At 41.2% G+C, this 14,977-nt stretch overlaps 2 gene segments (V, D, J or C); both read left to right on the forward strand.

Annotated features, from left to right (window-relative positions):
• Nucleotides 1–14,977, forward strand: part of LOC118020578 — a 103,021-nt gene that overhangs the window by 34,203 nt on the left and 53,841 nt on the right.
• Nucleotides 6,668–13,498, forward strand: LOC118021183. The segment is given in 2 exon segments: nt 6,668–6,837; nt 13,016–13,498. Coding segments are annotated over 2 exon segments (369 nt in total).

Raw genomic sequence — 14,977 nt, forward strand, 5'->3', positions numbered from 1 at the left:
AATTTATTTGACTGAACTAATCTGGAAAGCATCTTGCCACATTATATAAAGTTGACATGGAGATCCTCAGGCTCAACCTTCACACTCCCAGGTATTGAGGGACTCTTGCAACTAGATATGCAGAAAAATGTACAAGAAGGCAGTACTCTTTGCAGCTGCATAAAAACCTAGGGGGAAAAAAAACACTAACTCAAGAATGGATAATAAATTTTAGTGAATAAATAGAATGGAATGCTAGATAGTAATGAAAATGAATCATCTAAAATCATATGCATCAACATGAATTAATATCACAGACATAATGTTGCATGAAAAAAGAACATGTCACAGAAAAAAATATGAACAAAATGATGCCCTTTAGATAAATTTCAAAGACATAACAACGTTAAATAATCTATGATTTTTCGGGGCGCCTGGGTGGCTCAGTGGTTAAGCATCTGCCTTCGGCTCAGGTCATGATCCCAGGGTTCTGGGATCGAGCCCCGCATCGGGCTCCCTGCTCAACAGGAAGCCTGCTTCTCCCTCTCCCACTCCCCCTGCTTGTGCTCCTGCTCTTGCTATCTCTCTCTCTGTCAAATAATAAATAAAATCTTTAAAACAAAATGAATTATGTTATCCAGTTTGACTAAGAGCCCTGTCAGAAGGTTACTCTTATAAACTACTCATAATAGTGTCAGCTTGATAATGAGGATCAGAACCGTTAAAGTGCAATAAACATCATCATAATTATATAATGAATAACAGGAATTTGGGGGTGCCTGGGTGGCTTAGATGGTTAAGCATCTGCCTTCGGCTCAGGTCATGATCCTGCAGTCCTGGGATCGAGCCCTGTGTCAGGCTCCCTGCTCAGCAGAGAGTCTGCTTCTCCATCTGCCCCTCACCCCGCTTGTGCTCTCTCTCACTCTCTCTCAAATAAATAAATAAAATCTTAAAAAAAAAAAACCAGGAATTTGGCTTCAAGTCAAATGGATAGTTATTAGTGTATTTGCCCACATCTATCAGCCACCGTAAAGCTTGATAGAAGTTTTTAAGGCAACGGCTCTCAGACATTAGACAGCAGACAATAGAGGTTGTCATCACAGAGAAGAGGGAAGAAGAAAGGGGGCTTCATGTTTGTCCCAGGTCTCTGCCTTGGAACTGCTTCTAAACTGTAGCACAAGAACATGGAACCCCAACAGAGCAAGTGGCCTCAATGCAGCAGGGAGGTTTGCTCCCAATATGGCAAAGGGGTCAAACACTGGAACAGCAGATGCATTCAGAGCCTCCATGAAGCCTGACGGAGAGCAGGAATGGAGATTCTGGAAGCCACACAGTCCTGGGGGACATAAGAATCCTGACCAGCCAGAGCGGAGAGACCTTGCTGAAGCCCCTTGGAATACACTTGGCACCCCACGGGGGGGTCATACTTCTAAGTCCTAGAATAAGAGTCACTCTACAACTGCCCCAACAGAGTTCAAAAAGCCTCCAAAGGATCTGTAAGTTAACTATTACAGCACTCTATAAATAAAGCAGAAAGGAAGGAAGAAAGAAAGAAAAAAAGAAAGAGAGAGAGAGGGAGCGAGGGAGGGAGGGAAACCTAGACTCTCAACAATGTAACATCCACAATTTCAATCACTCAGTGAAAAAGTATTAGACATGGAGAGAATGGGCAAATAAATATCACCCATATGTAGCAGGGAAATGGGCAATGGAAACCAACTCTGAAATAACATAGATGCTGGGAATTTCAGACAAGGAATTTTAAGTGATTACTAAAAATATGTTCAAGGATTTAGAGGAAAATGTGTTCATAATTTGATCAGTTGACAGAAGTGATTAACCCATTGCAGTCAAGACAAAATGGGGAAAGACACAAATTACCATCTCAATTATGAAAAAGAATATCTCTATAAATACAACAGACATTAAAATAATAGAATATCATAAATAAGTATATGCCAATAAATTCTACAAGTAGATGAAATTATTTGAAAAACAAGTTTACCAAACTGTTTCAAGGTGAAATTAGAAATGTGAAGAAATTGAATTACTTATCAAAAACATTCTCTCCAAGAAAACTCCAGACCCAGATTCCTTTCCTGGTGAACTCTATCAAACATTTAAGGAAAAAAATAATGCCAACTTTACAGAAAGTTTTTTTCTTTAAATTCAATTAGCCAACATATAGTACATCATTAGTTTCTGATATCGTGTTCAATAATTTAACAGTTGCATATAATACCCAGTGTTTATCACATCACTTTTTTTTAAAATAAGAGGCACTACTCACAACTCATTATGTGAAGCTAGCAAAAACCTGACACCAAACTCTGACAAAGATATGACAGAACAATATTTTTATGACCATAGATGAAAAAAATCCTTTTCAACATTTTAACAAAGCAAATCCAAATGTGTATTCATAGGCATGTGTGTGCATATGTGTATATCCATATATAAATACATCATATAAATACATCATGACCAAGTGGGTTTATTGCAGAATTACTAGCTGAATAATAAAGAATAATCATTTGACCATATTAATAGGTGCTGAGAAAACTTGTGACAAAATCCAGTACTTGTTCAAAATGAGTACTCTTATCAAACTGGTAAAGGAGAGGTTTCTCAACCTGCTGGAGGCTATCAACAAAGAATGCATAACAAACATCCTGTTCAATGGTTAATATTGAACCCTTTCCTCCTATGGTTGGGAATAAGGCACAATGTTTTCTGTCACCACTTTTCTTCAACATGAGATTGGAGGTCTTAACCAAAAAAATAAAAGAAAAAGAAAAAAGGAAAAATCCTAAATATTGTAAAGGAAGACATAAAATCATGACTTTTCAGATTACATGGTTGTTTCTATTAAAAACACTAAGGAATCAATGAACAACAACTAGAAATAATTAGTGAAGTTAGTAAGACAAGATGCATGGTCAGTACAAAAAAATCAAGTGTTTTTATATTAGCTGCAAACAACTGAAAAATAAACTTCAGGAGACGATACCATATGCAATAGTATCGATAGCAGGAATAAATTCAGCAAAAGATGTTCAATGAAAAACTACAAAACATCACAAAGGGAAATTAAAGAAAATACTAAAAGTGGAAAGATTTAGCATGTTTATGGATTGGAAATTTCAATGCATTAAGATAGCAGTTTTCTCAACAAATAATGTTGGAACAACTGGATGATCATGTGAGAAGAAACATAATTTACTAATAACTCATACCATAAACAAAAGTCAATTTGAGATGGGTCATAGACCTAAGTATAAAAGCTGTAATTACAAATCTTACAGAATAAAACAGGAAGACATCTTTGTGAGTTTTTCTTACGACACAGAAAGCACTAACCGGTAGTAAAATCTTTGGTGCCTAAAGATACGTATTATACAGATCAGTGATTCACAAATGAGAGGAGAGCCTTCAGTGTCGCCAGGATCATATCCATGAACACAGAGCACAGGGTGAAAATCAGGGTTTGGATTTCCTTACACCACACACAAAAAGAGACTCAAAATGGATGAAAGACCTCAATGTGAGACAGGAATCCATCAAAATCCTTGAGGAGAACACAGGCAGCAACCTCTCTGACCTCAGGTGCAGCAAATCCTTCCTAGAAACATCGCCAAAGGCAAGGGAAGCAAGGGCAAAAATGAACTATTGGGACTTCATCAAGATAAAAGGCTTTTGCAGAGCAAAAGAAACAGTCAACAAAACCAAAAGACAACCGACAGAATGGGAGAAGATATTTGCAAATGACATATCAGATAAAGGGCTAGTATCCAAAATCTATAAAGAACTTATCAAACTCAACACCCAAAGAACAAAGAATCCAATCAAGAAATGGGCAGAAGACATGAACAGACGTTTTTCCAAAGAAGACATCCAAATGGCCAACAGACACATGAAAAAGTGCTCAACATCGCTCGGCATCAGGGAAATCCAAATCAAAACCTCAATGAGATACCACCTCACACCAGTCAGAATGGATAAAATTAACAAGTCAGGAAACGACAGATGTTGGCAGGGACGCAGAGAAAGGGGAACCCTCCTACACTGTTGGTGGGAATGCAAGCTGGTGCAGCCACTCTGAAAAACAGTATGGATGTTCCTCAAAAAGTTGAAAATAGAGCTACCATATGACCCAGCAATTGCACTACTGGGTATTTACCGCAAAGATACAAATGTAGCGATCCAAAGGGGCACCTGCACCCCAATGTTTATAGCAGCAATGTCTACAATAGCCAAACTATGGAAAGAGCCTAGGTGTCCATCAACAGATGAATGGATAAAGAAGATGTGGTATATATACACAATGGAATATTATGCAGCCATCAAAAAATGAAAATGAAATCTTGCCATTTGCAACAATGTGGGTGGAACTAGAGGGTATTATGCTAAGCGAAATATGTCAATCAGAGAAAGACAAGTATCATATGATCTCACTGATATGAGGAATTTGAGAAACAAGACAGAGGATCATAGGGGATGGGAGGGAAAAATGAAACAAAATGAAACCATAGAGGAAGACAAACAATAAGAGACTCTTAATCTCAGAAAACAAACTGAGGGTTGCTGGAGTGGAGGGGGGTGGGAGGAATGGGGTGGCTAGGTGGTGGACATTAGGGAGGGTACGAGCTATGGTGAGCACTGTGAATTGTGTAAGACTGATGAATCACAGACCTGTACCCCTGAAACAAATAATACATTATATTTTAATAAAAGAAAAAAGAAAAGCAGGGTTTGGGGGGAGACTGGGCAGTCTGTGCTCTGCCTGTGGTGGGGGATGGGTCAGAGAAGTAGGTTGTAAATAAGATTTGGGGAAAATAAAATAAGACAAAATCAGAGAGGGAGACAAACTATAAGAGACTCTCTAGGAAACAAACTGAGGGTTGCTAGAGGGGAGGCGGGTGGGGGGAATGGGGTAACTGGGTGATGGGCATTAAGGATGGCACGCGATGTAATGAGCAGTGAGTTACATGCAACTGATGAATCACTAAACTCTCCTCTGAAACTAATGATGCACTATATGTTAATCAATTGAATTTAAATAAAATTAAATTAAAAAAGAAAAAAAAAAGATCTGAGAGCTGTACGAGCCATTCCAGAGGAGGGAGAATATTGGTCCAAGCCATCAAGGACCCTCTGGGTTGTCCAGAGATTGGAGTGTCTTTTTCAATTCTATGCCCATCCAATTATGTGTCTCCTCTGTTCCTTCCTCGAATCATGGTGGCTCACTCCTCCCCTGGCATAGATTCTGCTCCCAGGATGATGTATGCTTCTCCTGTCCTCGCCTTGCATCTAGAGACTTCTACTGTAGGACTCCACAGGACCTTGACAGATGCGACCCCTGATAATAGTTTATCTTCACCTCCCAAATCTCTCTCCTCCAGTCACTGCCTACAGCAGGGGGCAGCAAAACAGCATGTTTACCTTAAGAACTGCAAATTAAGGACAAACTCAGATGACAAGCTTCCTTATAATTATCCTGTTTGTATTAATCGAGCCCCAGATAAGCAATTTACTGGAGAAAAAAAGTCCAAGTTTCTACTTGTAGGATTAATGAACAATTCTGTCCAGAAAGAGAGAGAAGGGAGAGTTACACTGGAAACTCATATAGAAGGTGTACGGGTTGTAAAAAGTGCCAAAACAAAGCAAAATAACATGACAGAGAGAGAGAGAAATAGTGGGGAATGAACAAGAGAGGCCATGAGTTGGTAATTATTGAAGCCAGGTAATGTGGGGACATCGAGGATCATTACATTATTACATCTACTTTATATATGCTGGAAATTTTCCTAATCAAAAGAAAAATTATGAAAAAGAAGACTTTCCCAATGAGATGTGCGGCTGGATTGATTAGTGCAGGAAGCTATGGGATATTCATGGATGAGGAAGAGTCAGGACCACAGACCTAGAGGGCAAAGAGGACAGACTTAGGACATCAGTGTTTCACACGATCTTTGCAGCTGTGCTGTATTTGTCCTTTGTTGCTTTGAAATATTGAAGACTTTTCCTCCTAGAATCAGCAACAATTTATGTTATGCTAAAATTACCTCTTTAGCGAACAAGTTCCAGTTCCTTCAAAATAGGAGGGAAGATATTAAGTATTTCATTGAAACACATACCCACATTAAGAGAAACTTAGACGGTATTTTCAGTAAAGATCTGTGCCCAGTAAACATTGCCCAGAGAAGCAGTGTCCGTTAAAGAACAGTGGAAATTTGGAACAAAGTCAGTAGTGCTGGTCCCCTAGGAAAAGACAAAACAAAACAAAACCCTCAAACTTGATGGTGAATAGATTGAAATAGCTTACCTAGACCTGAGTTAGAAAAAAAAAATGAATAAATGCAGAAAAAAGAGAAATGTTACAGAGTCACAACCTTCCAGGGGGGCTGGTTCCCCTTTATTTGAAAGCATTCTGAATTTACTCCACAGCTTATTCAGCTGGGACGAGGTTGTGGCCTTGAGCAACTGTAATAGCTAAGGCAAGAGAAGAGGAAGAGAGACTATTGTCCAGTGGGTGGCAGAGAAGAACCAGGAAGAGGAGATAAGGGAGTTGGAGAGTCTCTGCACCTTTGGTAGGACGCATAGTAAGTAAACCAAGGCTCTGCCTGCCTGAGTAAAGAGGTAGTGAAGGTTACGTCCTGTGGGGAGAGGGCTGTGGGTGTATCTTTCTCGGAGGCTTGGTAAGCTGGGAGGGACAACATCACTGACGGAATATTTCCCATTTCCTATTTCCATGTCCTGTTTGCCCAACCCTGAGAGTTGGAAACGCCTCTATCCTGCCTCTCCCTACCATGGGCTTCTTGCTCCTCTGCTGTGTGGCCTTTTGCCTCTTGAGAACAGGTGAGTTTGGGAAACATGGGGAAGCCCTGCCTTAAATTTTCCAGGTCCTGGCTGAAGCTTCTCCCTTGAGCCTGTGGCAAGAGGACACTTCCTAGGTTCTGTCTCCAGTTTCTGTCTTGTTTCCCCATAGGCTCCACGGATGCTGGCATTACCCAGACCCCAAGGAATAGGATTATAAAGACAGGAAAGAACATTTTACTGGAGTGTTCTCAGACTAAGGGTCATAACTCTATGTACTGGTATCGACAAGACCCAGGACTGGGGCTACGGCTGATCTACTACTCCTACATCAGTGATGTTAATGAAGGAGAGGTCTCCAGTGGGTACAGGGCCTCTCGAAAGGGGCTGGCGAATTTCTCCCTGTCCCTAGAGCCTGCCATCCCCAACCAGACAGCTCTCTACTTCTGTGCCAGCAGTGATTTGCACAGTGCTTGTTGGCCACCTGCTCTCCATACAGAAAGACAGTAACATTTGCTCAGACGGGCACAGAAGGCTTCCTCCATGTGGGACATGGGCATCCTTAGTGGTCTGAGTAGTTCTACGCTGTGTGAGTCTCAGTCTGAGCTTAGGGCCACGTAGGGTCAATGTGCCCCAGGCCATGTGGTGACTGAAGCCACAGGCTGGACTGAACCCATCTCTCCTGCCGACTGACCCTCTTTCTCTGTTCTAGTGGGGCTAGCTCAGTAGTGTCCTTCTAGGAGAATGAACCTGACATTTGGCAATACCACCTGGTTTTCAATAAGAGCATTTCTTAGTAGCTCCGACACAATGTGGTTTTTCATGGTTCTTTTGCCTCTGTCTCCGCCCACTTTGTAATGTGCTCCACTCCATTCTGTTCCTACTGACAGTCCCTTTATCTGGCTGTCCTCTTCTCAGTCCTGGTTCCTCTAAGCACCAGGTACTGTTCAGCTCTGTAGAGGGGTGCCTTTCTACCAGGAACAAACTGACTACCTTGTTTTCTAAAACTTCATCCTAAGTAAATTTAATTAGTATTTAAATCTGACTCAGAAGGTGAAGTTTGTCCAGTACTAGAGACTGTGATCTATAAAAGTTATCTTTCATCTACTGCCCCACACTCGGATCTCTTTTGAGAATAATCTTAACCTGCAGGAGCAGAGAGACTGTGTCATTATCTGGATGTACTGCCTTCCAAAAAAACATTGCCTGCTCCCCAGTATGGAGCCAAAGCTCAGAGCTTGGAGATTCCCCTTTCTCTCAAGGCATTGGAATAAGCCCCCCATTCCCCCGCAGAGAGGACCCTCCTGGGAGCCAGTGAACTCCAGGCACAAAAATACTCAATCAAGGGCTGCCATAGCCTGATGTAAAACCTGCCTAAGAATCAAACTGAAGACTTTTCTTATATGCTTTGTCTTTGTACCCCATGAACCTTAATTATTTCAACAAAAGAATCCACGACGCGGTGACAGTTCACCCAAAGAATGTAACTTATTTCATTTTCTACCTGTTCTGATCTGAAAAGAATGTCACTTTTTTTTAATCTCCTGTATGAGTTCTAGCTCATCTTTCCCTTTAAAAAGTCAGTTTTCTAGACTTTTCCCCCCTACTTTTTATGCACACTTCACCAAAGTCTCATCTGTAATAATCATTCTTCTCTCAGAAGCTATTAACTGTTCTCTTTAATTATTTGCTGGACATTTCTAGTAGATTTTTCTAGGACTTTCCTTCTGCCTTCTTTTTTCCTTAGTATAAATATTCTTCCTTAACCTTCCTATCCACGATCACAACAATTTCTTTCATAAGTTCCAAAGTGGTAGACTCACCTGTCTTCTGGACACTTCCAGCTGGATGCTCCACACTTCAAACTCAAGTGATTTATTGCTGAATTTATCATCCCCCTAACCCTGCATGCACCCATTCTGGCCCATACACTGTATTTCTTCTTAGTGATTGAAACTATCATTTTAGATTCTTCTTTCCATAAGCCCTCATGCTAAGTCCGTTTGCAAATCTATTACCTCTAAGATACAAAGGTAGTGATCTGAAGGGGCACTTGCACCCCAATGTTAATAACAGCAATGTCCACAAGGGCCAAAATATGGAAAGAGCCAAGCTGTCCATCGACATATGAATGGATAAAGAAGATGTGGTTCATATAGACAATGGAATATTACTCAACCATCAGAAAGGATGAATACTTACCATTTACATTGACGTGGATGGAACTAGAGGGTATTATGCTGAGCAGAATAAGTCAATCAGAGAAAGACAATTATCACATGGTTTCATTCATATGTGGAATATAAGAAACATCACAGAGGGTCATAGGGGAAAGGAGGGAAAACTGAATGGGAAATAATCAGAGAGGGAGACAAACCATGAGAGACTCTTAACTCTAGGAAACAAACTGAGGGTTGCTGGAGGAGAGGTGGGTGGGGGGATGGGGTAACTGGGTGATGGGCATTAAAGAGGGCACGTGATGTGATGAGCACTTGGTGTTGTATGCAACCGATGAATTATTGAACTCTCCATCTGAAACTAACGATATACTATATGTTGGCTAATTGAATTTAAATAAAAGAAGAAAAACAAATTTATTACTTCCATATTCCATATTGTCATAGGTTTGGTTTTCTAGGTAGCCGATTTTGCAGGGGAGATTAGCGTTCAGTGGGTTACTAGAAAGTATCATTTTCGGCAAACGTGGGTAGAAGGGAAAGAAAGAAGGATAGGCTGAGGAAGAAGTTGGGATGTCCTACAGCCTTAACAAAAGCACTAGCTGAGCCACAGGGAGCCCTGAATCCACAATGGCCCTTAGAACCACCTGAAGTTGAGGTGAGGAGACTAGGTCTTATACCCACTTTCCTTGCAATCATGCCAGTGTGCATGGGTCACCCTGAGAAAGGTCATGCCCTAGAGGGTGGGGGGGCAGGGAGGTGTCTCTTTAGCCAAGGCAATTCACAAAGGGGGCTGTTTGTCAGCAGCATTCCAAGCAGATAGGGAAACTGTCCTTCTTGCCTGAAGGGAGATACGAAGGACACATCACAGTTTTCAATACACATGTTGATCTGATTCAGCTGCTCCTTCCCTTCCTTGTTGCTTCTACTTCAGGGCAGACCCTCAACATTCATTCCCTAGAAAAAAAATGCACTGCCTTTCTCACTGGTCCACTAGCCTCTTACTTCATCTGTTTTACTCGATCTTAGATGTTGCCATCAGCCGGAATGCATCTGACATTCTTCACATGGCATGCAAAGTCCTTCATGAACAGATCTGTGTCTAAAAATATAGCCAAATCTTCCACGCTCCCTTCAGCCCTTTAGACTCTAGTGCAGCTGAATGTTTTATGTTTCCCTGAATAGACCAAGCCAGCCGAGTTGCACAACTATAACTTTGCAAATGTTCTTTCTCATTAGAAATGGGGTACTACTTCTTCACTACCTGGCTTACTCTTGCACATACTTTAATTCTTATCTCAGAGATTAGCTTAACTATAAAGGCTTTTGTAGGGCACCTGGGTGGCTCAGTTGGTTTAGCATCTGCCTTCGGCTCAGGTCATGATCTCGGGGTCCTGGGATCAAGTCCCATATCGGGCTCCTTGCTCAGTGGGGAGCCTCCTTCTCCCTCTGCCTCTGCCCCTCCCCCCTCACTCATGTTCTCTCTCTCTTTCAAATAAATAGTCTAAAAAAAATTAAAAAATAAAGGCTTTTGTGACTCCCACAGACAAAAGACTCAGTTCTTATCCATTCCAAATACTATAGTTATCGTATTCTTTACTAACTCTTCCCGAGACTATATATTCTTTAGTTTAAGAGTAATGTCCCTCCAATTTTATATCCCTAGAACTGAGTAAAATGTCTGACTTAGCAAAGGAAAGATGGAAGAAAGAAAGGAAGTGAGGGAGGAAAGGAAAAATATGTCTTTCAAGTAGTTCCTCAGGATTTTCTTCCAAATAACATGTTTTCTGAGTTCTGGCACATGTTTTTTTAAGTCCTCCACACCCCCCACCTACAAGTCCTTTTAAAAGAAAGAAAATATGTTTGGTTACGCATAATTCTATAGGAAGACTAAGAACATTGGAAAATGAGAGAGGGTGTTTTACTGGACCAAATGTGTGGAGACATATGTAATGATTATTTTTGATAATTGTTGTGTCCTAATCGTTGACATTGAGAAATTCTCAGCAGCTGCTCCAGACACTTCCCCAGCTATATCAGGAAGATGGGCCATGTGTGAGTCATTCCTGCCCTGGCAACAAGGGCTGGAGAGTTATCCCTGCCCTCAAATACCCCTTCATCCCAGTGGGACCGGAGCCTCTCATATCTCCTCCCAAGCCAACACCCACCCCTTGGGTTCTTCCCTCTTTCTTTAATCCCTTCTACTGTGAGAATCAGATTTTATACCCAGTTATTGCTGGGTACTTTCAACAGCTCATCATTCATCCTTAAATCTTCTCACACCTAGACCAATTTGGGGCCTCTCCCCTTCCTATTTCTTTAAAATTCATCCAAAAGACCCTTCTCAAATCTCTAAGTTTAGTCTATTCATCCTTTTCACTTTTTTTTTCAGCAGGGGGCAGTAAAATTTCATTATTTTCTTTTTCTTCCTGGATGCTACCTATTAAGGTAAGACCAGCTTTCAAAGTAAGAAGAAAGAACAAATGTCATTCAATTTTCATGATTAGCCTTGTCTTAAAGAAGTCTTTAATGAGATAAGAATATTTCAGGGTTTGGTAAGTCAAAATTGTTATATCCTTTTGAGACATAGGAGAGAGCAAGAGTGAGCAGGAGCCTGCAGCTGACATACATAAAACACATAAAGGTGATCCTCAAATAGTAGAGCCACAATAGTCAAATTCAAACCCCCCAGGTCAGCAGCAGCTCAGCAAGAATTTGACTGAATGTCAACTGTGGATCTCAGTGAACTAGGGCAAAGGGAGCGGACGAAGGGGTAAGGGATCCCGGGATTCATCTTTGTGACTCACGACTAAAGCTAAAGACTTTTCTGTTGAAAAGAAATGAGGAGGGGCGCCTGGGTGGCTCAGTCGGTTAAGCGGCTGCCTTTGGCTCAGGTCATGATCCTGGGGTCCTGGGATCGAGCCCCACGTCCGGCTCCCTGCTCAGCGGAGAGCCTGCTTCTCCCTCTCCCTCTGCCTGCCACTCTGCCTACTTGTGCTCTCTATCTCTCTGTCAAATAAATAAATAAAATAAAATAAAAAAAAAGGAAAGAAAGAAAAGAAATGAGGAAAAGGGAGGAGAGAGGATGGCACTTGGTTTGGAGGTTGTTTACTGTAGCAGCACCCAAAATACTTTAGTCGCTGTTACCAAAGCATGTAATGGAAAGAACTGCAGGTCTGAATTTTCTCTTCTGTCATGATTGATGGTGCAGTTAAGAGAAAGACGAACTGAATATAAAGGAGCCTAAGTTGATAAAGTTGGTGAAATCTGAACCCTGAATTGATGAGAAATGAGACTGAGAAAGTGGTGTAATTATCATACAATAAAAACAACAAATTTTCTGAGAACTCAGCAAATGTCAGTCCCTGCCCTAAGCCCTTCACACGTTACCGAAATGGGTTCCCTCATGTAATCCTCCCAACGTGGTCTCTAGTGTCTATCTGATGGAGCTGCCCTGTCCACTGGACCCCTCTTGCAGCTTTGCAGAGGAATTCATTCCAATTCACCCTTCAGAACTCAACTCAAACACCACTTCCTTTCCCAACCTTCCCAATTTGGTCAAATCTTCCTATTACAGCCTTTCAAAGCTCTGCAGTCCTCACTTTCATAGCTTGTAAAATGGTTGCAATTTAATGTTTTGCAAAAAAAGAGTAGAGACTTGAGTTAAGACAAATGAGCAAAGCATGTAGCCTACTTTGGATGAGAGAAGTAAACAAAAATATTAGTCCTTTGATGGGTAAAGGGATACAGGATATCAACAGGATGGCTGTGGGGCCCAGATAGTTTGCAGGGACTGTGTTGTCACACGATGACTTCATCAAGAGCCCATCCCACTTCCCCAGAACTGGGAGACACCCTTCTGGCCCTGACTGTGCCATGGCTGTCAGGCTCCTCTGTTATGTGGCCCTTTACCTTCTGGAGGTGGGTAAGTCATAGACACAGATTTCTCTAGAATTAGAAAGGAACATTTTCCCTTGTTCTGGTTCTGTACCTGGTTCCGGCATCAAGGCCTCTGTTGCTAATTTTTGTCTCCTTTTTCTCAGGCCTCATGGATGCTAGTGTCTCCCAGACCCCAAGACACTGTGTTTCAGGGACAGGAAAGAAGATTGCTCTGAACTGTTCTCAAACTATGGGCTATGACAACATGTACTGGTATCGACAAGACCCAGGAAAGGCACTGCAGCTGATCCATTATTCATATGGTGTTAATACCACAGAGAAAACAGAGTTCTCCTCTGGATCAACTGTCTCTAGAATAAAGAAGGAGCATTTTCCCCTAACCCTGGAGTCTGCCAGCCCCTCACAGACATCTCTGTACTTCTGTGCCATCAGTGAATACACAGTGCTTCACAGGCACCGATAGCCTGCATAAAAAGGGTAGTCACAAAAGTGAGGAAGCCCCACCTAACCTCATCGGAAACTACAAAAGCCACTGCAAATCTTCCCAGACTCCTCAGCCCCGAGAAGGCAGTGTGGTCTGAGCAACAGTCTGGGTAGAAAACTAATCCTGGGTCAGTCTCTACCAAGCTGGGGCATGGCCCAGTCCACAGTCAGGGACTGATTTCTCCCCTGCATCTTGGTTCGTCAATTCTGTGGATGGTTTTAAGTAACCAACTTTTAGCGCCACGGATTTCTATTTGATTGATTCCAAATTTGATCTTTATTATTCCTTCCTTATTCTTTTTTGTTGTTGTTTACTTTTTGCTTCTCTTTATAGTTTCCGAAGGTAGAAATTTAGATTATAATGCAGACCTTTGTTTTTTCTCTCTCATGGAGTCATTTAAGACTATAAATATCCCCTTAGTCCCTGCTGCATTCCCTGTGATGGATATATTTCTGCCTTAATTCAGTTAAAAATATAATTTTCCTTGAGATTTCTTCTGTAATCCATGAATCATTTAAGAGTATGTTGTCAAATTTGCAAGTATTGGGGCATTTCTCAAATTTCTTTCTGTTGTTTATCTCGAAATAGTTTGATCAGAGAAGATACTTTGCATTTTCTCAATCCTTTTATATATGCTGAGATTATTTTTGGCATAATATGTGGTCTATACTAGAAAACATTCTACATGTTTTTGAAAACAATGCATATTCTGTGGTTGTTGAGTAGAGTGTTCTAAAACATCAGTTAGATCAGCTTGGTTGATAGTGTTTTTCAGGTCTCTTTACCCTGACTTGTTCTCTGTCTAGTTGGTATGATCAGTTTTTGAAGGTGGAGTATTGAAACCATCAACTATAGTTTTGATATGTTCATTTCTTCTGTCATTTCTGTCAGCTTCTACTTCATGTATTTTGGAACTCTGTTGGTTTGTGTCAGGAGATCCCCCCACGGTGCTGCCCAGGCAAATGCTCTCTACACAAAAATGAACTAAATTTAGAGATTTGTGGGATGCCACCAAGTTTACCAATATATGCAAAATGGGAGTAAATGACTTGTCATGTGCAGGAGACTGGCAATATGGCTGACTCCTGACCTTTCACCAGAAATGATGGAGGTCAGAAGATACTGTGAAGTGCATCAAGAAACAAACAAAAGTCACCAAGAATTCTATACCCAACAAAGCTATCCTTTAAAAATAAAGGTGAAATAAAGACATCCCCAGATAAGCAAAAAATAAGAGATTTCATAGTTAGCAGACTTGCCTTACAGAAAAAATTAAAGTCATCAGCCTGAAAGAAAATGACACTAACAGTTCCTTGAATCCACAGGAAGAAATAAAAAGCATCTGAAAAGAGTAAATATAAAAGGAATGATGGGGCGCCTGGGTGGCTCAGTCGTTAAGCGTCTGCCTTCGGCTCAGGTCATGATCCCAGGGTCCTGGGATCGAGCCCCACATTGGGATCCCTGCTCCGCGGGAAGCCTGCTTCTCCCTCTCCCACTCCCCCTGTTTGTGTTCCTTCTCTCACTATCTCTCTCTGTCAAATAAATAAATCTTTAAAAAAAAAAAAGGAATGATAGATCAATAGATAGATAGATGATAGATAAACATAAAAGCAGAAGTTAA

Source organism: Mirounga leonina, unplaced genomic scaffold (assembly GCF_011800145.1).
Source record: "Mirounga leonina isolate KUSES-001 unplaced genomic scaffold, KU_Mleo_1.0 Mir_174, whole genome shotgun sequence".
Classification (NCBI taxonomy): Eukaryota; Metazoa; Chordata; class Mammalia; order Carnivora; family Phocidae; genus Mirounga; species Mirounga leonina.